This window comes from Choloepus didactylus, chromosome 7 (genome assembly GCF_015220235.1).
Source record: "Choloepus didactylus isolate mChoDid1 chromosome 7, mChoDid1.pri, whole genome shotgun sequence".
NCBI classification, from domain to species: Eukaryota; Metazoa; Chordata; class Mammalia; order Pilosa; family Megalonychidae; genus Choloepus; species Choloepus didactylus.
The window spans coordinates 142,736,198-142,761,481 of NC_051313.1; the positions used below are offsets into that span (position 1 = coordinate 142,736,198).

At 36.8% G+C, this 25,284-nt stretch overlaps 2 protein-coding genes across 2 annotated transcripts in view; one reads left to right on the forward strand and one right to left on the reverse strand.

Annotated features, from left to right (window-relative positions):
- The window catches only part of LOC119539639 (N-acetyllactosaminide beta-1,6-N-acetylglucosaminyl-transferase-like), a 33,790-nt gene extending 13,780 nt beyond the window's left edge, over window positions 1-20,010 (reverse strand). Inside the window, exon 1 of the mRNA XM_037843305.1 lies at window positions 19,257-20,010. Within this exon, the coding sequence (XP_037699233.1) occupies window positions 19,257-20,010 (754 nt within the window). The remainder of the gene's footprint in view (window positions 1-19,256) is intronic.
- Window positions 1-25,284, forward strand: part of C7H6orf52 (chromosome 7 C6orf52 homolog) — a 170,463-nt gene that overhangs the window by 32,392 nt on the left and 112,787 nt on the right. The window lies entirely within an intron of this gene.

Genomic DNA, 25,284 nt, shown 5'->3' on the forward strand with positions numbered 1-25,284 from the left:
GTCTGTGTCTTCTCTTGTGCCACTATTACACGGTTTTGACTATGGTAACTTATAATAAGTTTTGAAATAGTGAAATGTGAGTCTTCCAATTTTTCTCTTTTTTAAGTGATTTTTGAATACTCAGAGTTTTTTGCCCTTCCACATGAATTTGGTTATTGGCTTTTCCATTTCTGTGAAGAAGGCTGTTGGAATTTTCATTGAAATTGTGTAAGTCACTTTGGATAGTATTGGCATCTTCCAGTCCATAAGCGTGGAATATATTTCCATTTATTTAGCTCTTCTTTGACTTCTTTTAGTAATGCTTTGTAGTTTTATACATGCAAATACTTTAATTCTTTGTTAAATTTATTCTTAGATACTTGTTCTGTAAATTGATATTGGAAATGGAATTTTCTTGATTTCCTTTTGGATTGTTCAATGCTGGTGTATGGAAACAGCACTGATTTTTATGTGTTCATCCTGTAGTCCCCGATTTTGTTGAATTTATTAGCTCAAATAGCTTTCTTGAAAATTCTTTGGGATTTTTTCTATTCGTGATCATGTCATCTGCAAATAGGAAAAGTTTTACTTCTTCCTTTCCAATTTGGATGCTTTTATTTCTTTTTCTTGCCTAATTCCTCTGGCTAGTACTTCCAGTATAATGTTGAATAGCAGTGATGCCAGCAGGCATCCTGGTTTTGTTACTGATTTTAGGTGGAAAGCTTTCAGTCTTTCGCTGTTGAGTATGATACTAAATGTGTGTTTTTCACATATGCCCTATATTATGTTGAAATTCCTATTTTTCTGAATGTTTTTATCAAGGAGGGGGGCTGACTTTTGTCAAATGCCTTTTCTGCATCAAATGAGGTGATCTTGTGGGTTTTTTTTCATTTATTCTGCTACTGTGGTGTATTACATGAAGTGATTTTCTTCTGTTGCATTACGCTTGTGTTCCTGAGATAAATCCCACTTGATCACAGTGCATAATCCTTTTTATGTTCTGTTGAATTCAGCTTGCTAGTGTTTGTTGAGTTTTTTTGCATCTGTATTCATGAAGGATATTGGTTTGTAACTTTTCTCATGCTATCTTATCTGGCTTTGGTATTAGGGTGACACTGGCCTCATAGAATGAGTTGGAGATTGTTTTCCCCTCTTCAATTTTTGGGGAGAGTTTGAACAGTATTAGTGTTAATTCTACTTTGGTAAAATTTTCCAGTAAAGCCACCTGGTCAAGGGCTTTTCTTTGGTCGGGGGAGGGTTTTGGTTAGTGATTCAGTCTGTTTGCTTGTTATTGGTTTGTTGAGACTTCCTCTTTCTTTTTGAGCCAGGGTAGATAGTTTGTGTGTTTCAAGGAATTTGCCCATATCATCTAGGTTATCTAAGCATACAATTGTTATTAATGTCCTCTTTAATCCTTCTTATTTCTGTGGGGTCAGTTTTAATGTTCACCCTTTCATTTCTGATTTTAGTTATTTGCACCTTTTCTCTTTTTTCTTTGTCATTCTAGCTAAAGGTTGGTCAATTTTATTGATCTTTTTGAAGAACCAACGGTTGGTTTCACTGATTCTTTTGTTTTTTATTCTCTATTTCATTTATTTTTACTCTAATCTTTTTTTTTTTTTTTCCTTCCTTCTACTTAGTTTGGATTTCAGTTGCTTTTTTTCTGTATCTTCCAGGTTGTAAGTTTGGGTCCCTGTTTTGAGATCTCCCGTTTTAACACAAGCATGTAGAGCTATAGGTTTCCCTCTTGGCCCTGCCTTTGCTGCATCCTATAAGTTTTGTATGTTGTGTTTTCATTTTTGTTCACCACAAGAGATTTCCTACCTTTCCTTGTGATTTCTTCTTTGACCCATTGTTTACTTAAGTGTGGATTGTTTTATGCTGCGTATTTGTGACTTTTACATTTCCCCCTCCCTCACTGATGTCTAGCTTCATTCCATTGTGGTTGTAAAAGATACATTGTGATTTCAGTCTTTTTAAATGTACTGAGATTTGTTTTGTGATTTAACACATAGTGTATCCTAGAGAATGATTCATGTGCACTTAGGAAGAATATGAACTCTGTTATAGTTGTGTGAAGTATTCTATATATATCTCTAGGTCTAGTTGGTTTATAATATTGTTCAGTCCTTGCTTTCCTTATTTTTCTTCTCTCTAGATGCTCTATTATTGAATGTGGTATATTGGCCTCCTACTATTAATGTAGAATCATTTATTTCTCTCTCTAAATGTGTTAATGTTTTCTTCATATGTTTTGGTGCCCTGTTTTGAAGTGCATGTATATATAATAATTAAATCTTCTAGCTGAATGGACCCTTTTATCAAAATTTAGTGCCTTTCTTTGTCCCTTTTACTAGTGTTTTTGTTCAGTATTGGGATAGCTACCCCCATTCTCTCTTTTTTAAAACAAATTTATTAGAGAAGTTGTAGGTGTAAAGAAAAATCATGCAGAAAATAGACTTCCCATTTACTCTCCATTATTAACACTGGGTATTAGTGTGGTACATTTGTTACAATTAATGAAAGAATGTTATTATTTTAAATGTAATTTTATTGAGATATATTCACACACCATATAATCCGTCCAAAATATGCCATCAATGTTTTCACAGTATCATCACATATTTGTGTATTCATCATCCTGATCACTTTTAGAGCATTTGCATTACTCTAGAAAAAGAAATAAAAAGAAAAAAGAAGACTCCAAACATCCTATACCCCTTACCCCTACCTCTTATTGATCACTAGTATTGCACTCTACCCAATTTTAAGACTTACAATAGAGGCAGGTTAACTAAGACAGTGTAGTACTGTCAGAGATAGATATATAGATCTGTGGAACAGAACAAAACATCCAGAAGTAGATCTATACATCCATGGGCAACTTTTTTTTTTTTTTTTTTTTTTTTTTGCTATACAGTTATTCAATCATTATTAAAGATCAAGGCTACTGGATTACAGTTCCATAACTTCAGGTATTTCCTTCTGGCTATTCTAAAACACTAGACACTAAAAAGAAATATCTACATAATGAATCAGTATTCACAGTCATTTGTTAAATCCAAATTTCTCAGTTATACCTTCTCCCTCTCATTTTATCTTTCTCTTAATCTTCAGGGATATCTGGGCAAAGACCATTTTAACTTCTTCATGCTGGAAAGGGGTGTTAACCTTATGGTGTAGAGGCATAAAATTGGTTGATGTTATTGGAGAGACTGGTACCCTGGGTTTCAGGGCTTATCTGGCATAGGATCAATCTGGAGGCCTTAAGTTCTGAAAAGCATAAATTTACTAAGAAAAACTTTTATGCAGCCTTAGATAGAGCCCAGTGCACTCTATAGGGTTTTTACAAATAATGTTGGTTGGGGCTTGGCATACTGTGGTAGTTTACAGTATCTTGCCAAATCTTGCGTAACAGCAATCTCCAGAATGACTTCTCAAATCTATTTGAAATCTCTTAGACACTGAAACTTTGTTTTGTTCCATTTCTTTTCTCCCTTTTGGTCCAGAAGGAATCTTCAGTCCCATTATGCTAGGGCCAGGCTCACCCTGGGAGTCATGTCCCACATTGCCATGGAGAGTTACACCCCTGGAAGTCATGTCCTATGTAGGAGGGAGTGTAGTGAGTTTATTTGCAGAGTTGGCTTAAAGAGAGAGGCCACATCTGAGCAACAAAAGAGGCTCTCTGGGGGTGATTCTTAGGCATAATTACATGCAGGGAAATTATTATAATTGTACTATTAACTATAGTCCATAGTTTATGTTAGGGTTTGTTGTGATGTACAGTCCTATGCTTTTAAATTTTTTTTTCTAGTGACATATATACAACCTAAAATTTTGCCTTTTATCTCCATTCAAATGTATATGTCAGGGCTGATAATTATGTTCACAAACTACCACTATTTTTTTTATTACTATTTGCTTGGAATATTTTTCCATGTTTTCACTTTCAACATGCTTGAGCCTTTGAATTTAAGGTGACTCTCTTGTAAACAGAAAATGTTGGGTCACACTTTTTAAAAAATCCATTCTGCCAGTCTCTTCCTTTTGATGGAAGAGTTTAACCCATTTACATTTAAAAGGACTGCTGATAATGTAGGACTTTCTCTTCAAATTTTACTCTTTTTTTTTTTAAAGTGGCATGTCTTTTTTGTTCCTTTGTTTCATTACTGTCTATTTTGTATTTAGTTGATCCTTTGTAGTGAAACTTTTAGGATCCTATCTCATTTCCTTCTGTGCAAATTTTTGAAATATTTTCTTTGCCATTACCATGGGGCTTAAATTTAAAATCCTAAATAAAAAACAATTTCATTTGGTTTGATAACAACTTGGCTTCAATAGCATGCACAAGCTCTGTTACTATGTTCTACCATCCCCTAATTTTTATCTAGTTCTTGTCACAAATTACAGTTATTCATTATGAGATCAAAACAAATGATTTTTCATTACTTTTTATGTATTTGTATTTTAGATCCTGTAGAAGGTAAAAATATAGTTAAAATCCAAAAATTGGATAGTACTGGCATTTATATTTATCAGTTTTATTATCTTCACCAGACGTCTTTATTTCTTAATGTAGCTTTGGTCAATTGTCTAGTGTACTTTCCTTTCAACCTGAAGATATCCCTTTAAAATTTCCTGTAGGACTATCCTAGTGGTAATGGAATCCCTCCACTTTTGTCTATCTGTGAGTGTCTTAATCTCACCTTTATTTTTGAAAGGTAACTTTGAAAGACAGATATAGAATTCTTGGTTAGCAATTTCTTCCCTTTCAGTACTTTAAATATGCCATCCCATTGCCATCTTTATTCCATGTTTTCTGATGAGAAATTGGCACTTAATCTTAATAAATTTCCCTTGTACAAGACATATTGTTTCTCTCTTGCAGCTTTCAGGATTCTCTCTCTATCTTTGTCACTCTACAGCTTGATTATAATATGTCCCAGTGTGGATCTGTTTGAGTTTATCCAGTTTGGAATTTCTTTGATGTATATATTCTCACCTTACTTTAACATTGGGTAGTTCTGAGCCACTTTTCTTTTAATATTCTTTCTGTCCTTTTCTCTCTGTTCTCCTTCTGGGAGTCCACAATGCATGTTTGCTGGTGTCCCACAGGTCTCTCAGGCTCTGTTCTTTTCAACTTTTCTTTGTTCCTTTTTCTCTTTGCTCCTCAAATGGAATGATTCAATTGTCTTATCTTCAAATCCATGGGCTCTTTCTTCTGCCAGCTTAAATAATGGGAATGTATTAGGTTTTGAGACTGGAAAAGTCCAAATCAAGCCATCATCAAGGTGATGCTTTCTTCCTGAAAACTGACATTCTGGATCTGGCTGCTAACAATCCTTGATCCTAGCTCCTCTGTCGTGTGGCAATGAACATGGCAGCCTCTCCTGGACTCTCCCTTCTCTTCCAGTTCTGTTGAACTTCAGTTTCTTGTTTCCTGTGGCTTTCTTTTTTTTCTGTCAGAATTACATTCCACTTATAAAGAGCTAAAGTAATAGGATTAAGACCCATTCTGATTGAGTTGGGATCACACCTTAACTGAAAAAAACCTCATCAAAAGGTCTTATTTACAATGGGTTCACACCCATAGGAATGGATTAAGCTTGAAAACATGTTTTTCTGGGGTACATTACTCCAAACCACCATAATCTTCTCCTAGGAAACTGTGTTTCCTCACAGTCCCAGGCACTACCTTGCATGTCCCACAGTCAACAGTTCGTTGCCCCAGGCAGCTTCAATGTAACTATTCTCTCATAGCTTTCTGTAAGTTTATTCTGTGAGTTACTTCTAGGCTCAGGGCAAGTTCTGGGATGGTAAACCTGCAAGGCACATCCTGGTTCAATCCTTCAGGCTGCCACTGGATAGAGTGACAAGAAATACATGGACCCTGGTATATGGACAAAAGTTACTCAGCTCCTTCTGGATCTGGGTCTACACACACTGGGAACATGGACCCGCTATGCATCAAGCTGGTGAAGGGATGAGAGAGGGGCCAGCAAGGTTGCCACAAGATCCCACCATTTTTAAGTTCCTTTTCTTGATTCAGCACTCACCCTATTGTTGCAACCCTGTAACTGTTTTCTAGAGCTTTGAGAAAGATGTTTCTGCCAGCTCTTGATTGTTGCTTAAACCATCTGGAGCATCTCACTCTGCCATCTTGATGCAGGGAGGCCATCAATTGTTTTTATTATTTTTAAATTATTAGTTAATATAAGTTTAGTAATTTAATTTGTTATAGAGTCCTTGGATAATCCTACAGGCTGAAGAGATGTGTGTTGCCTTAGCAGTATTTTGGATCTATAATGTTTCGCTATAAGGTATGTATGATCCATAGCTAACACACAAATTTTCCCTGAAACTTTATTGTGCCTTATCACTTCATGTGGGATGTGCACTGTCTGTGAATCTATTTAAGTAACTTGCATTATACTTTCTGAGTAAGAGTTTATTATTGCTGTATTAATGGGTTATGCTCAGTTTTATTGTTTATCAGAGCCATTCTAGGGTTAGGTGAGTGAGACAAATATGGTACAAAATTTAACAAGGCACTCACTCTCAGGGTCACATAAATGTTAAGCCCGAGAGTGAATGCCTTCTTGAATTTTATGCCCAAGGTATTTCACTTGCCTCATCCCACTCCTGATCCTGTTGTCTGTTATGAAATCCTTTTTATAAGCTCTTATTCTCTTATAAAGAAAATAATAAGTGATTCATGTTGTTGGTAGCATGAAGGAATTTCAGAAAAAACTTCTCCAGGATCTTATCTCTGAGTTATTTTTCTGTCAGAAACTGGAATGAGGAGTGAAGGTGAGTCTGCATGGATCCTTAAAAGCAGAGAACCTTCCCAAGCTTTGTTTGGAGTTAGATGTAACTACAGTAGAGGGATCAGAAAGATGCAGTATTCTGACACTGAAGATATAGGAAGGGGCCATGAGCCAAGAATATTGGAGGGCTTTAGAAGCTGGCAAAGGCAAGAAAATGGATACTCTCCTAGACCTCCCCTCCTGTCCCTTTCTACATATGACATGAATGATATCTGTCTAACTTTATTTAAGAAAAGGTATATTTTTAGCAGAATTAGTTATTAATAGCACTGAAAAGCAATAAAGAGTAATATCAGGAGGTCTTTGGAAAATGGAAAACAGCTGGGACAAGATTCCAAGAATACACCAAAGTTGAACGCTTACATGAAGCAGGTGTTTGGTTAGAGCAGGAAGTGTCTTGAGAGTACATCAGACCCAGGAGGAAGATGAATGCCTGAGGCAAAGATCAGAATAATTGGTTGGAAAACTAAATTGTGAGAAATCTGACAAGTCAATCCTCTCTTACATCCTGCACTTATGTTAAGCAGCAGGAAGCAGGGGCATTTGTCCCAGGTGGAACAATAAGTATAGAATCAATCAATGGTCAGCAAACCATGGTCCTGTGGCTTTTTTTGTATGGCCCACGAGCTAACAATCATTTTTTTTTTGTATTTTTTTTAATCTTCATTTTATTGAGATATATTCACATACCATGCAGTCATACAAAACAAATCGTACTTTCGATTGTTTACAGTACCATTACATAGTTGTACATTCATCACCTAAATCAATCCCTGACACCTTCATTAGCACACACACAAAAATAACAAGAATAATAATTAGAGTGAAAAAGAGCAATTGAAGTAAAAAAGAACACTGGGTACCTTTGTCTGTTTGTTTCCTTCCCCTATTTTTCTACTCCTCCATCCATAAACTAGACAAAGTGGAGTATGGTCCTTATGGCTTTCCCAATCCCATTGTCACCCCTCATAAGCTACATTTTTATACAACTGTCTTCGAGATTCATGGGTTCTGGGTTGTAGTTTGATAGTTTCAGGTATCCACCACCAGCTACCCCAATTCTTTAGAACCTAAAAAGGGTTGTCTAAAGTGTGCGTAAGTGTGCCCACCAGAGTGACCTCTCGGCTCCTTTTGGAATCTCTCTGTCACTGAAGCTTATTTCATTTCCTTTCACATCCCCCTTTTGGTCAAGAAGATGTTCTCCGTCCCACGATGCTGGGTCTACATTCCTCCCCGGGAGTCATATTCCACGTTGCCAGGGAGATTCACTCCCCTGGGTGTCTGATCCCACGTAGGGGGGAGGGCAGTGATTTCACCTTTCAAGTTGGCTTAGCCAGAGAGAGAGGGCCACATCTGAGCAACAAAGAGACATTCGGGAGGAGGCTCTTAGGCACAATTATAGGGAGGCCTAGCCTCTCCTTTGCAGCAACCGTCTTCCCAAGGGTAAAACTTATGGTAGAGGGCTCAACCCGTCAAACCACCAGTCCCCTATAACAATCATTTTTATGTTAAAAATAAAGGGAAGCAAATAAGAATGAAAGAAGAATGCATGACAAGACTGAGCGTGGCCTGCAAAGCTTAAAATATTTACCTTTTGGCCCTTTATGGAAAAAGTTTGCTAAGCCCTGGTATAGAAGGTTGAGAAAGAGAGGTCATGCAATGTCTAAATAACTAGTGATGCCCAGGAGGAATGAGAGCAGGTAATTAAAGTACACAGTGTCCATGACCTGAAAGCATGTCCTGCCCTTCTCCCGTTCCAGTTTGCTAATGCTGCCATTATGCAAAACACCAGAAATGGATTGGCTTTTATAAAGGGGGCTTATTTGGTTACACAGTTAGTCTTAAGGCCATAAAGTGTCCAAGATAAGGCATCAACAGTCAGATACCTTCACTAAAGGATAGCCAATGGCATCCAGAAAACCTCAGTTAGCTCAGAAGGCATGTAGCTGGCATCTGCTCTGGAGTTCTGGTTTCAAAATGGCATTCTCTGAAATGTTGCTCTTGGGGCATTTTGTCCTCTCTTAGCTGCAGCTCATCTTCAAAATGTCACTGTCAGTTGCTCTGAGGTCTTTGAACTCCAGTGATCTAATTAACACCCACCTTGAATAGGCGGGGTAACAACTCCATGGAAATTATCCAATCAAATGTTTCACTCATAGTTGATAGAGTCACATCTCCATGGAAACACTCAATCAAAGGATTCCATTCTAATCAACACCAATACATTTGCCCCCACAAGATTGCATCAAAAATAATGGAGTTTTGGGGGATAGCATACATCCAAACCAGCATTCCATAATCACATGCTATGATGAACATAGCTATTGTCCACAGACAGGAGAGCAAGGACTCTTAAAAAGAAGATGAGGACACATCAAAAAGAATTTTTTTTTTAAATTGAGGAAAACTAAAACATGAAATAGAAGCCCCAAATTCATTAAACAGAAGCACTAGCACCTGAGAAAACAATAAATCAAACAGACAACAGCGAAGAAGAACTATAGGGACATCCAGATTTAAGATGACAGTAAAACATTGCAAGTTCTCTCCTTGGATATTATCCAAAAGCCACAAGGAAAATGAAAATTAGAAACTCTGACTCTGATGAAACTAGAAGTAATTGAAACTCTAAGCCACAGAGAACATGAAAGGACGTCCAAAGCAGTGAAGAACAAACTGTGGTACCTATGAGAAGAATCAGAGAGAGGATGCTCATTTCTACCAACCTCAAAAAGAGCCATCAAAGTACATTTTTCCAAGGTGAGGGGACACTCCCAGAGGTGCAAAACCATCCTGCCACCCCACCTACTCTATACCAACAAGAACAGACTGCCCAGACTGGCAGCAGGAATGACTGTGGACCTTGTTTGGCTCCATAAGGAGATGGGAGTAAATGAGAAAACTCACTGCTAAGTTGAAGTACCCGGAGCCTACTGCAAACACATTATTCTTAAAGGGGAAATCTCAGAAAAATATTTTTGTCATAATAAGGTTGCCCACTGTCACTTTGATGTGTCTTCATCTTGGATGTCCCTATAGTTCTTCTTTGTTGTTGTTGTCTGTTTGATTTATTGTTTTCTTAGGTGCTAGCGCTTCTGTTTAATGAATTTGGGACTTCTATTTCATGTTTTAGTTTTCCTTAATTTAAAAATAAATTCTTTTTGATGTGTCCTCATCTTCTTTTTAATATAGTCTGTATTTTAAGGGAAATTATAGGCAGCTCAATAAGGCCAGAAAAAAGGTATTAGAATTGGACTCAATAAGGCCTTCTGGTATTGGAATTGGAAAATAAATTTATTTGTCATTATTTTCAGAGTATGATTGTCCAGATAGAAAATGAGCTGAGTCTGTACGTAAGATATGTTAGAAATTTCGGGGTGCACAGTCATAGAGGGCACAGAGACCAGTTGACTTTCAGGCAGAAAAGGTTTATGCATGTAGCAGCATGGCAGGGGTCTGAAGTAAAGCCTCAGTCAGCTTGAGACAAAGGGAGAGCTGTATTTATGCTTTTCTTTTGGGGGTCATCAGTTCGTAAAGATGGACAGAGGTTTAGCTGGTGGGCCAAGTGGTGATTGGGCCGGGGGGTCTGCCAGGGTAAAATTGAGTGGCTTGGAGCCAATGGGTAAGTGAGTACTGGGTGTTTTGTTTTGTTTTGTTTTGTTTCCCTTTTAAAGATTGGACCAGGGAAGGGGAGTTTGGGGCAGGATGCAGTGGCTGTAGTATGTTCTTCTGGCCACCAGGAAGTTTAGCACAAAAGGCTTGTTTAATGTGCTGTTTGTGAAAACCTGCATCTGGAATGGAATTTTCCAACAAGCTGCTAGAACAAATAAGTGTGATCAGCAGATTGCTTGATATAAGATTATTATATAAATGAATAGTGTTCATATATACCAGCAGAGAACATTTGGAACAGTAATAAAAACTATTCCACTGAGAATAAATCTAACAAAAGATGTAGAAGATCTTTAAAGATTAACTTTTATATTTTATAAAAGGACACAAAAGACTTAAGTTGAGTGCTATACCATGTTCATGGACCAAAGACTTTCCAATATTGATTTATAAATTCAGTGCAGTTCCAATAAAAGTTATAGCAGGATCCTTATAGAACTTGACAAGCTGATCCTAGTACTAATTTGGAAGTGTAAATACCAAAAATAGCCAGGAAAATTTTGAGGATAATAACTAAAATTGTGGTATTGGCAAAGAAAAATAGTCCAATGGAAGATAATGCAGAACTTAGAGACTAAACCAAGTGTGATGGTTAGGTTCATGTGTCAACTTGGCCAGGTGATGGTACCCAGGTATCTGGTCAAGCAAGCACTGGCCTATCCATTACTGCAAGGACATTTGTGACTGGTTAATAAACCAGAAAGCTGGTTTATTAAATCATCAGTCAGTTGGCTGCATCTGTGACTAATTACATCAACGAAGGGCATGTCTTCCACAATGAGAGAATGCAATCAGCTGGATTTAATCTGATCAGTTGAAGACTTTTACGCAAGACAGATAGAAGACCTTCACTTCTTCTTTGGCTAACCAGCGAAGCATTTCCTGAGGAGTTCATTGAAGCTGTCAGTTTGTTTCCTGAGGAGTTCATTGAACATCTTCATTGGAGTTGCCAGTTTGCTGCCTGCCCTAAGGGATTTGGACTCGTGCATACACACAGTTGCGTGAAATGCTTTTATAAAATCTTATATTTATAGATATCTCTTGTTGATTCTGTTTCCCTAGAGAATCCTAATACACCAAGTATAAATGGAACTTAGAATGGGAAAGATATAATACTGGAAATCAGCTCTATTTAATAAATGATTCTGGAAACAGTAGCTCTCCAAATGGATAAAGATAATATTTGATTCATTATTTATACTATGCCTCCCGCCTCCAATTTCTGGATATATTAAAATGGTAAATGTGAAAATAAAAATAAAATTAATAGAAAATATGGGAGAATATGTTTGAGGTCTTGGGGTAGGGAAGGAGTTCTTAAGGAAAACATAAAATGTATTGACCAAGAAATCGAGTATGGCAAGATTCAAGGAAGAGTGTGAGAGTAACAAGATGAAGAGGGGAGGTGGCAACCTCCAGGCTGAGTTAAAGACTGAAAAGTTGTGAGAGAGTCTTAGGAATGGAAATATACTTATCAGGTAAGTGTTAACAACTATTACACTGGCTGCAACATGAGAATGGATTGCAGGGGAGGAGAGGAGATAGGAGACTATTTAGGAAGCTGTTGCAAAATTGCTAATGATGACAGTGGCTTGGATTAGAATGGTTGCAGGGTGAATTGCAAGTAGATGATTTCAAGTAATAGTAGGGTATAGATTTGGCAAGACCTGATGCTTGATTGGATTTGTGGGGTGGGTGAAGAGTTGAAGTCATCTTGGGACATGTTGATATTAAGATACCAATGTGACATGCAGGAAGAGATGTTGAGTGACACATTAGATTATGTGTTTGGAGCTTCAAAAATAAATTTGGACTGCCAATTTAAAATTAGGAGTCATCGTGTATAGCTGGTAATTAAAGCCGTAAGGGAAGAGATAACTTAAAGCAGGTCTGTCACCTTTTACTTTTCTTTTTTTTTTTCTTTTAAATTTTTTTTTAAATTCAATTTTATTGAAATATATTCACATACCATACAGTCATCCATGGTGTATAATCAGCTTTTCACAGTACCATCATATAGTTGTGCATTCATCACCCCAATCTATTTTTGAACATTTTTCTTACACCAGAAAGAATAAAAACAGGAATAAAACATAAAAGTAAAAAAGAATACCCAAATAATCTCCCCATCCCACCCTATTTTTCATTTAGTTTTTGTCCCCATTCTTTTACTTCGTTTTGTGTGTGTGTGTTTTTAACTTTTTATTTTGAAAAATTTTCAAACTTACAGGACAATTACAAAAGTAATGTAAACTCCATATAGAGAACTCCAGCATACCTCTGTGCCCCCAGATACCCAGATCCACCAATTTTTTTTAACATTTTACCACATCCATGCCAGCTAATCTATCCATCAGTCTATCAATCCATCTATCTATCTAGTCCATCTGTCTGTGTGCCTATTTATCAGTCCATTTTCTGAATACTTGAATGTGATTTGTATGCACCACACTTCTTGAACACTTAATACTGCCATGTACATTTCCTAAGAACAAGGACATCCCCTTATGTAACCACCTTAAGTGTAGTTATAAAGTTCAAGAAATTTAACATTGATATAAAGCTTACAGTCTATATTTCAATTTTTCATACATCCTGGTAGTGTGCTTTTGAGTTTTTTCTCCTCCCTTGATAGATCCTGTCCAGGATCACATATTACATTTAATTTAATTGTCATTGTCTCTATAATTGCTCTTTCTTTTTTTTTTTTTTTTTTTGATTGTGGGAATATAGATATAACATAAACTTCCTATCTCAACCACTCCAAGGCATACCATTCAGTTGGATTACTGATATGTACAATATTGTGGTAACTTCACCACCTTCCATTAAAAACCTTTCCCATTTCCCAAACAGGAACTCTATATGCGTTATTCATTAACTCCCTATACCTCCTGGCCCCTGACCCTGGTAACAGCTACTCTAATTTCTGTTTCTGTGAGCTTGCATATTTTCTGGCATTTTCTTTGTAGTTACCATAGGGCTTAAAGTTAACATCCTAAATCTACAATGCTCTCATATGCTTAGATACCAACTTAATTTCAATAATACACACTAACTATGTTTCTATACCTTCTCTGTCCCTCCAACCTTTATGTAATTCTTGTCACAAATTACATATTTATACATTATGAGTCCACAGCCGTGATTTATCCTTGCATTTTATGCTTTTGACTTTTAGATGTTGTATGAAGTAAAAAGTGGAATTACAAACCAAAAATACAGAAGTACTGGCATTCATATTACCTATGTCAGTACCCTTACTGGAGATCTTTATTTTTTCATGCAGCTACGGTCCATTGTCTAGTGTCCCTTCTTTTCAACCTGGAGAGCTCTCTTTATTGTCACTTGTAGGGCCGGTTTAGTGGTGAAGGAATCTCTCATCTTTTTATCTGGGAATGTCTTAATAGCTCCCTCACTTTCATTACTATTTTCAATTATTTTTTTATCAGAGAAGTTGGTTTTATAGAAGAGTCATGCAGAACATACAGAGTTCACACACACATCCAGTTTTCTCTATTAACAGTTTGCATTAGTGTGGTACCTTTATTTCAATTGATGAAACAATATTATCATAATTATACTATTAAAGATAGTCCACAGTTTACACTAGGATTCATTCTTTGTGTTGCACAGTTCTATGGTTTTTAAAATTTTTTTATTCTAGTAACATATATACAACCTAAAATTTCCCCCTTTAATCATATTCAAATAAATATTTCAGTGGTATTACATTCATAATGTTGTCTACCATTACCACCATACATACCAAAATTTTCCATCACCCCAAACAGGAACTCTATCAATTAAGTATTAACTACCCCAAGCATTCTCTATCCCAACCCAGCCTCTGGTAACCTGTATTCTAGTTTCAGCCTCTATGAATTTGCATATTCTAATTATTGCATATCACTGAGCTCATACAATGTTTGTCCCTTTGTGTCTGGCTTATTTCATTCAACATGATATCTCCAGGGTTCATCCATGTTGTCACATGTATCAGAACTTTCCTTTTTACAGCTGAATAATATTCCATTGTTCGTATATACCACATTTGGTTTATCCATTCATCAGCTGATGGACACTTAGGTTGCTTCCATCTTTCGGCAATTGTGAATAATCCTGCCATGAACATCAGGTGCAAACATCTGTTCAAAACCCTGTTTTCAGTTCTTTTGGATCTATACTTAGAAGAGGGATTGCTGAGTATGGAAAGTAGGCATGGAAAGACCTGAGAAAAAATTAACTGTTAACCACAGCTGCTTTGTACGTTCAATATAAACTGGAGCAAGCATTGAAAAAGAGCCTTAATATGCAGCCAATCTATACTACAACCTTAGGCAAGAGAGAGAAACTGACTTCCAGAGTTAGCACCCCAAAATAATCAAATGCCCAAACATCAATCAAAAAAAAAAAAAAAAAAAAAAAAAAACATGTCATACATTGAAACAGTAAGAGATAGCCCATTCAGGGAAACAAAACAAGAGAGGAAGCACAGGCATTAGAACAGTTAATCAAAAATGTTCAATCAAATCTCCTAAATCAGTTCAATAAGCTATAGAAAAATATGAATGTAGAACTAAAGGGTATCAAAAAGACAATGCATGAACAAAAAGATGAATTAGAAAGTTAAAAAAGAACATAACAGAACTTTTGGGGATAAAGAACACAAAAATGGAGATTAAAAATATACTAGAGGCATTCACCAACAGATTTGGACAGAAGAAAGAATTAGTAAAGTAGAAGACAGGATAATCAGAATCATAGAGCCTGAAGAGCAGATAGAGAAAAGAATGTAAAAAAAAAGTGAGCAGTGCCTAAGGGACGTGTGGGACAATATGAAGTGCACCAATATATGTAGTATGGGAGTCCCAGAAGGAGAGGAAAGATAAAAAGGAGGCAGAAAGAATATATGTGAGGAAATAATGGTTGAAAGCTTTTGAAACCTGACAAAAGACATAAACATACATACCCAAGAAGTGCAATGAACTCCAAACAAGATAAACCCTAATAGACATACACAAAAGCATATACTAATCAAAAGGTCAAATGACAAAGATAAAGAGAGAATTTGGAAAGCAGCAAGAGGAAAACAATTCATCACATTCAGGAATCCTCAATAAGACTAAGTGCCAATTTCTTAGCAGAAAAAAAAAAAAGGAAAAAAAGGCAGCGGTATGAATCTTTAAGGTATGGAAACAGAAAAACTGTAGCCAATAATTCTAAATCCAGCAAACCTGCTCTTCAAAAATGAGGGAGAGTTTAAGACATTCACAGATAAACAAAACCTGGTTGAATTTGTCACCAGGATACATCCCCTACAAGAAATGCTAAAAGGAAGTTCTTCAGGTTGAAAAGACAGGACAGGAGATAGTAGCTTGGAGCAGTTTGAAGAAATGGAATCTCCAGTAAAGGTAACTATGTGGATTAAACCCAGAAGTATGGAATCCTTAGTATGTAACTCCATTGTATTTACTATAAAGTTTATAATACAGTTGTATAAGGTATTATATTTCTGTTTTACAGACACACAAAATATAAAGAGGTAATGTGTAACAAAAGCAACATAAAGAGGGGAATAGGAGTGGTATAGGAGCAGAGACTGTCTATAATGAAGTTAAGTAGGTATCATTTCAAACTAGGTTGTTTAATATAAACCACAAGTTACCTACAAGGGGAGCATTAAAAATATATACAGATATGGAGACAAGAAAGGGATTGTTTAGGTCATAAAAGATCAGCTCTGCACAAAAGAAGGCTGCAATAGAGGAAAGTGAGACAAAAAAAGATATGATGTCTAAAAAACAAAGGACAGTGTTGATGAAGTAAGTCCTGCTTTATCAGTAATTACACTGAGTGTAAATGGATTACACACTCCAATCAAAACACACAGATTGGCAGAATGGATTAAAAAAAAAAAAACATGGTACAGTTATATGTTTACAAAAGACTCAACTTAGACCCAAAGTGAAAAGTTGGTGCTTTAGTTTGCTAGGCTAATGAAAGCAGATACTACAAAATGGGTTGGCTTGTCAGTGGGAATTTATTAGCTTACCATTTTGACGCAGAGAAAAATGTCCAAATCAAGACATCATCAAGGCAATGCTTTCTTCCTGAAGACCAACTGCCAGTGATCCTTCGCTCCTCTGCCAAACGGCATCTGCTGGTCTTTCCCTTCTCTTCTGGGTTTTGTTGCTTTCAGCTTCTTGCTTCCATGGCTTTTTCTCTCACTTTGTATTCGTTCTGTTTATAAAGGACTCCAGTAAGAGGATTAAGAACAATCCTGAATGAGGTGGGTCGCATCTTAACTGAAGGAGCCTCGCCAAAAGGTCCTACTTACAATGGGTCCACAATCACAGGAATGGATTAACTTTAAGAATGTGCTTTTCTGGGGTACATATAGTTTCAAACCACCACAGATAGGAAAAAATTTTCTGTGCAGATAGTTACCAAAAGAGAGCTGGGGTAGCTATATAACATCAGAATCAGATAATAATAGACTTTTGTCAAAAACTTATGAGAGAAAAAGGACACCATATATTAATAAAAAGATCAGTGCACCAAAAAGAAATAACAACCATAAGCATTTATGTACCTAACTGCAGTGTCTGAAAATACCTGAGACAAACACTGACAAAACTGAAGGGAGAAATAGACACCGAAACAGAAATTCAATAAGGAAACATAACTTGAACCATACTACAAATGACATAGACCTAACAGACATACATAAAACAGTACACCGAATAGAAGCAGAATACACAATCATCTCAAGTGCATGTGGATCATTCTCTAGGATAGACCACAAAACAGGTCTCAGTAAATTAAAAAATATGTTCTTTGACCACAATGGAAGGAAGCTAGAAGTCAGTTAACAGAGAGAATTGGAAACTACAAAAGTATATGGAAATTCATCAACACAGTCTTAAAAATAATTGATGGGTCAAAGAAGAAATCACAAGGGATATAGGAAATATCTATAGGTAAATGAAAACAAAAATGCAACATACCAAAACTTATGGGATGCAGCAAAAAGTGCTGAGAGGGAAATTTATACCTCTAAATGCTTACATTAAAAAGAAGAATCTCAAGTCAGAGATCTAACCTCACTTCTGGAGAAACTAGAAAAAGAAGAGCAAACTAAACCCAAATTGAGCAGAAGGAAGAAAATAAAGACTAGAGCAGAGATAAATGAAATAGGGAATAAAATAACAAGACAATCGATAAAATCAAAAGTTGTTTTTTTGAAAATATCAATAAAATTGACAAACCTTTAACTAGACTGAAAGGAAAAATGAATATGCACAACTAAAATCATAAATGAAAGGGGGTCATTACTATCAACACCACAAAATAAAAAGGATTATAAGAGGATACAGTGAACATTTGTATGTCAATAAATAACCCAGATGAAATGGACAAATTCCTAGAAACACACAAACTACCTACCTTAACTAAAGAAGAAATAATTTTATATAGAAAATTTCAAACACACCAAAATTATAGAGCATGAATTAACCCTCATGTACTCATCAAACAGTGCCAACAATGATAAAAAGAGAACCAATTATGGCTCACTTCCCCACCCATTTTCAGATTATTTTAAAATAAAGGTGTGATGCTGAATTATTTCATTCCCTAAATATTTCAGGATGTATCTTTAAAAGATGAGAAAACATACATTCAATGTATAGGACCAAAGAAGAGAATTTCTGAAAGAAGAGCTTTACAGCATGCCTGGGGAAAAATGCCTAGAGCGGAAAGGAGCTTTTAAAGAGTTGAACACTTGAGTAATAATGATAATTATTTGATAGATTATTTCAAGTATTTTGGAAAGATTAGTGATAGAATTATGTAAAAATAAGCAACTAAAAAGACCAACCAAACCCTAACGCAGTTGTTAACCTCAAGGGAAAAAATGTTTAGGAAAAAGAAAATAGAATTTTAGCAGAGTATTTGTCAGTTTTGTGGTTATAATAATGTAAATATTAACTATTGACTTAAAATCATGGTATTAAGATGGCTGGAGGAGAGTTGGTGGGTAGAGGATGAAAACCTAATTCTCAACTGGATATTTTAGTTTCCTAGGCTGCTTAGGCAAATACCATGAAATAGGTTGCTTAAACAGTGGTAATTGATTAGTTTGTGGTTTTGTGGTTAAAAGAAGGTCCAAAAGGTACGTTCAAGGTCATGCTTTCTCCCTGAAGGCTGTGGCATCCTTGACTCTTCTGTCACAGGGCAAGGCACATGGTGGCATCTCCTGATCTCTCCCTTCTCTTCTGGGTTTCGTTCATTTCAGCGACTTACTTCCTGTCTCTCGTGTCTGAATGAATTCCCTTATAAAGGAGTCCAGTACTAGGGTTAAGACCCATCCTGATTGAGGTGGACCACACTTTAACTGAAGAATCTTCAACAAAAGGTACTATTACAATGGTCCACACCCACAGGAATGGATTAAGTTTAAGAACATGTTTTTCTGGGGTCTGTACAGCTTCAGACCTCTACACTAGATATTAATATTTAATGTTCAAATATGATAGTATAAAAAATGGCAATATAAGCATATTTTTCCATGGAAGTAAATAGCAGGGGAAATAGCCAAAAATATAACAGTTGCCTTTGGTAATTGTGATTTCATGTGGGGAGAGGCATGGCATGGAACCACGATTCATTATAAACCCTTTAATAATATTTGATTTTAAAACTGTAATTATATATTGCCTTAATTAAAAAAATAAAAATTAACAATCAAGAAATAGGAACATAAACCACACTCACCTGGAATCTTGTTCCGTGTAATCCAGAAATGCTCATCAGGACTGTAGGTATCTTGGGACCACTGGAGTAAGTCAATGGCTATTTTATTAAAAAGAGCAAAATGGACAAAATCCCTTGTAAGGGCAACATACGTTGAACCAAAGTGGATTTTAAGCTTATTGGGAGGTGGGTTCTTCCTTTTACGTCTCTTTAGGATAAAAGAGTGTTTTCCGATTCTGCGCTCTATATGGACATATTTGATCCTTTCAGCAGATTTCACAATGGATGCTAAGTAAGGGGTGATGTTTTTCCCATTCAGTGTTTTCAAATACTGAACTATCTCCTTATTGGTTTTTAGTGGGAAATCGTGATCGCATGTGTTAATGAGGTATCTCCATGGCACGCTTGAAGCTAGAAGATCTCGCATGCAGTTCAGGTCAGCCTGAAGTCTGGATATTCCCCCATAAGTAATGAACTCAGACTTTGAGGCTAGAAAAGTATTTGGGAAGCATTCCAATAATTGTCCCACAGCAAGTTTAAATACATTTGTGGCCTTTTTATCTATGTGAATACAGTAGACATTTTGAGGCATATAAATGGCTCGGAAGAGCCGTTCAAATGTATCAAAATCCTGACTGACCATCATTATATATGCCAAAGGGAATGTGGCTTCTTCTGTAGACAAAGGAGCTGTGATGTAGTGACTTTGTGTCACATAATAAGGGCAAGAGTCTGTTCTAAACGTTGTGGTTAATACACTTGGGAATTTATGCATTGTCTTCCCATCTAGGGCTGCATTACAGGCTTGTTGTAGGGTAAGTACTTTATCTTCATCATCTAGGTCCTCCCTTTGAACTCTGTTGAGTTGATGCAGTTGTATATTGTACAATACTCTGACCACAATTATGATTTGAACAATAATGATACAAATATAACATCTCCAAATCTTCATTTTCATTTGTAACTCCTTGAGGTGCTGGTGAAGGGATACAATCCTTCCTTAAGGTTTTTTTTGTTTGTTTATTTGTTTTTTAAAATGAATTCCTAGAACATTTCACTTCTCTGGAAGACTCGAGATTCGGCCACACTATAAGTTATGCTCACTTTTCCGGATCCAGGTTTTCTGTTTCTCCCTTGTATTTTGATTCCAGTCCATTCTCTGGTTGATCATCATTTTGTGATCCTTCTGACTCCTTGCTCCATGTATGTTCTGATCTCTTTGGGTCAAGGTGTCTGCGTGCAGGCTGAGTAATAGGGTCATCCACTGTCACCCACCCTTCCCTTCTATCTCAGCTGGCCCTTTGTAACTAGGAAGTTGGGGGAGAGGGTTAATTCCTACTTCCTGTTTCTATTGTTGAATCAGCTAATGGGTCATAATTGTGTCTGCTTACATACTTCTCTGTATCCTCCTCTCCTTTTTGGCTAACTTATCCCTGAGAGTGCCTGTGTGGGTATATTCCAGCAATTTCCCCTCCAGCTTGTCACTTCCAACCCTTTAAGGGGGAAGATACTTCCAGGTCTCTCCTCTCAAAGGAAGTTCCATTATTCCATTAGGCAGGGCCAGGTCTTATGGATTTTTATCTAAAGCCCTCAGCCTAGTGCCTGGTACAGCTGGGCATTCAGTAGATTCTTCTGAATGAGGTGATTCATTCTCCTCATTCTTTTAGCTTTGAAGGGTCCCTGGTAACTATGGATAGCAGAAACTCCCTGCAACCTGCTGTGGAGTTTGGAGGAGACAGACTCTCCACATAAACTGTTGGAGATTTTGGAAAACCAAGGATTGAGGTTTAATATTATGATATATTATTCATAAATATTAATAATTTCCAACTAAGGTAGACTCATATATCCTCATATATGCAGGATTGTTGGAGAATATACTACTCACTTGTGAATTTTCTAGATAGTGGAAGTACATTTCTTTGTGGACCAACTCTTTAATTAATATTTTGAATGTAACTTTTCCTAAAAATTAGCATGCTCTCTCTGCCTTCTTTTATAAGCACTACTAGAAATAACTGCTTCTTGATTACTTCCAGAATCACATAAAGAATATTATTTTATGTTTTTAGAAGTTCTGCCCTCTGAGACACTCTACTTTTCCTTGTCATTTGCAGCTGCTTTTATCTCCTGATCCCTCTGTGATATTGATAATGAAATTGACAACAAGAAAATTCATTGAGTTATTTCTAAAGGCCAGAAACAGTACTGAGTGCTTTACAAACATTACAAAGTTTATCTTCACAACTAGATTATGAGGTATTCTTGTCTTGCATTTTACAACGAGGAGACAAAGAGCTACAGGAGAATAAGTTACATGTCCAAGTCCTATAACTGCTAACTGGCAGAGGCAGAATCAAATCAGGGTCTTGTCTGATTCTATAGACATTGCTTTAACATTACCTAATGTGGTATGAGAAACCATGCAACTAAGCATGTTCCAACTTTATTCAAGTACTTTTTTATTTTTTTAAGTCTAATCACTTTTCTCTTATTTAGCTGAGTTAATTTAGCTGCATTATGAGTGACATAGGCATTTTACAAACTGGCCTGGTAAGGAATCACAATCTATAATATTATGGTAACAGGAAAACACTTTCCAAGTTCCCCCAAATAGGCTCTGAGTGAAGACTTGAGTATTTCACATAGGAATATAAAGAAGAGGCATATGTTTTTCTCTGCAGAAATGTACGTGTGCTCAATTTCTTGACTCTGGCATGTGTAGCCAAAAATGCTAAGTAGACTCTAGATTGGTGAGGTGCTAATATATATGGATACTTGGCTTTCTGGACAGTCTCAGCACCTGGGCTATAAACATTAAACCTTTCCACCAAACAATCATGGCATCCAAATGTGCTGTTTTGGCTCTTCCTTTCCTTCTGCATAGCAGTTTCCTTAACAGGACCTTGAGCAGATTCCATAGCTTCCAAGTTATCTTTGGTTAGTAAAGGGGTAACTGTGGTCCATCTCTGGTACATTCCTGACCTCACTCTTCTAGGGAACAGATGAGTTTCTCTTACTTATCTGGTCACAGGTGTGTCCTTTGTTGGTTGTGGCTACTTTTCCTTCTCTCGCCAGCTGGCGGTGGATACCTGCTGGGTGGCAGGTAACCATCACAACACTCTCCTGCATGCTCCCACCCACCCACCCATTCTCCCATGGTGTGCATTCTAAGGAGAGCCTTGCAACCACCCCACTGCACAAGTTCTCTGACCTGGGAGGTCTGGCCCTAGCTCTAACTCTTCCAGCCTCTCTCAGCAACTGATTGGGTAGCCTTTTGGTCAGACTGTAAGCCTTCTTGGGTAAAATGAGGGCAAACTAATCAAGTCCAGTTTCCTTCCTTTGTGTCCCCTGGAGCCAGGGGAGTCTCACATGTCTTTGTTACACTAAACAGTTGCTGCTCTCCTCTCTGCTTTGCTACCTCATTCTGCCTTTGCCAACTCTCTCCCATTCTTGTTCCCTGCTCACCCAGATGAAGTGCAGAGCCACAGGTCACTCTCTGGGCAAAATTCTAACCAGGAGAGGAAAGGTCAGCCTGCCCTTTGTGCACACTCCCTCATCTTTAAAAGTGATTCTCTAGGTCACCTCCCTTGGCTTTGGGGTGGGGCAAGGGCAGTCACAGCATTCAAATTAGGTGGAGAACTCACATTTATGATGATGCTCAGTCTCCATCTAGTCTTAGACTTATACTGGGGAGAGGGAAGTGTTAAGAGCAGGAGTCAACAAACTTTGGCCCACAACCAAATCAGTCCCACTGTAACCAAGAAGTTAGGATTTAAGGATCAATATATAGATATTTCTTTTTACTTTCTAGCATATTAGAATAGACAGAGGGAAATACCTGACATTACTGAATTATAATCCAGCTGCCTTTATCTTTGATAATGATTGTATACCTATATAGCTTTTATCTTGTGATTGTAAAAACCTTGTGACTGACCCTCACTTATACTGCCTTATCTTGTTTTTCAACTTTAGAGTCTTATGATCACTAAAAACAGCCCCTAATGTTTATCAGTGAAGGGACTTGAGTCAGCTCAGAACTAACCCACACCAAGTTCAAAGTTATCTTGATAACCAAAGCTGGATCTAACCAAAATGGGCCCACCTGACATGCACAGTAGCTTAGACTTGAACCTATAAGTGACCTATAACTCATTATAATACTAAAAATTACACCGGCATCATATTAAGGCTGCCATTTTCTTACATATGTTCTGTGACTAAGCATGTCATCAGTCTGAGCATGCTCAATAAGCAGATCATCTCTAACCTCGTCATCTGGAACCATTGTGCTCATTATCCTAAAACCTGCCCATGTTTTGATACTATAAAACTATCAGAATTACTGCAGTTTGGGGAGACAGATTTTTAGGTCAGTAGGCCGTCTGATTTCCTGCTTCGTGCCTAGCAGTAAACTCTGTCTCTGAAATCCTGGTGTCTTAGGAATTGGTCATCTGAGTGCATCAGGCAGAGAATCCACCATTTTTGATCAGTATCAGCACTGTGTGCTTTGTGTAAATAAAGTTTTATTGGAACACTTCCTTGCTTACATACCGTCTATGGCTGCTTTTGTGCTACAGTGGCAGCGTTGCATAGTCACCATGGAAACCACATGACCCACAAAGCCTAAAATATTCACTGTTTAGCCCTTTACAGAAAAAGTTTGCTGAAGCCTGGGTTAGAGAATATAGTTGATTGTAGTAAGGCCTGTTTTGCTATCTGTTAGTAATCCCTGGTGGGGATTCTGATCCCAGTTATGTAGAATTTGACACCACTTTTACCACAGTTCTGGCCCTTGTCTCTAATTACAGGATGAGAGGCTAAATCCCATTCAATATCCTGCTACAATAGCTAGACATACTTTCTGCCTCCCCGTACCCCACTCCCTGTCTCTCACTCCCACATACACACAAATAATTATCCCACCTGACATTTGTCTCTTTGCTTAACAGTTTATTCTTTGGTTCATAGACTAAAGTCACTCATTTAAATAATATTAACTGACTTGATTATATTCAAGCTGCAGTGTGAATTTTCCAGAGAGAGAAAGAGAGAAAGAAAGAAAGAGAGAAGAAACATATTATATCTGAGATCTCCAGATAACAAAGAAAGAGAGAAGAAACATATTATATCTGAGATCTCCAGATAACAAAGAACTAACCCCTGGCTTTGTGCATAGTCTTCATTGTATGTTTGTTTTCTAGCTCATTAATTTCTGCCATGTTTGTAATTTCTTTTCCTCTACTATGAGTTTATTTTGATGTTCATCTTCTATCTTATGAGATGCATGCTTAGCTCATTAATTTTCAGCCACTCATCTTTTCTAATATATACATTTAATGCTATAAATTTCCCTCTCAACACTGCTTTAATTACATTTATACATTTTTTTAAATGCAATTTTATTGAGATATATTCACATAACATACAATCCTTCAAAGTATACCATCAATTGTTCACAGTATCATCATATAGTTGTACATTCATCACCACAGTCAATCTTTGAACATTTTCATTACTCAAAAAGATAGAATAAAAATTGAAATAAGAACATCCAAAACATTCCATTCCCCGCTCCCCCCAATACTGATTTACTTTTTTAAAATTAAATTCAGTTTTAATGAGATATATTCACATACCATACAATCATCTATGGTGTACAATCAGTTGTTCACAGTACCATCACATAGTTACAACTTAATCACCCCAATCTACTTTTTTTTTTTTTTTAATCTTCATTTTACTGAGATATATTCACATACCACGCAGTCATACAAAACAAATCGTACTTTCGACTGTTTACAGTACCATTACATAGTGGTACATTCATCACCTAAATCAATCCCTGACACCTTCATTAGCACACACACAAAAATAACAAGAATAATAATTAGAGTGAAAAAGAGCAATTGAAGTAAAAAAGAACACGGGGTACCTTTGTCTGTTTGTTTGTTTGTTTCCTTCCCCTATTTTTCTACTCATCCATCCATAAACTAGACAAAGTGGAGTGTGGTCCTTATGGCTTTCCCAATCCCATTGTCACCCC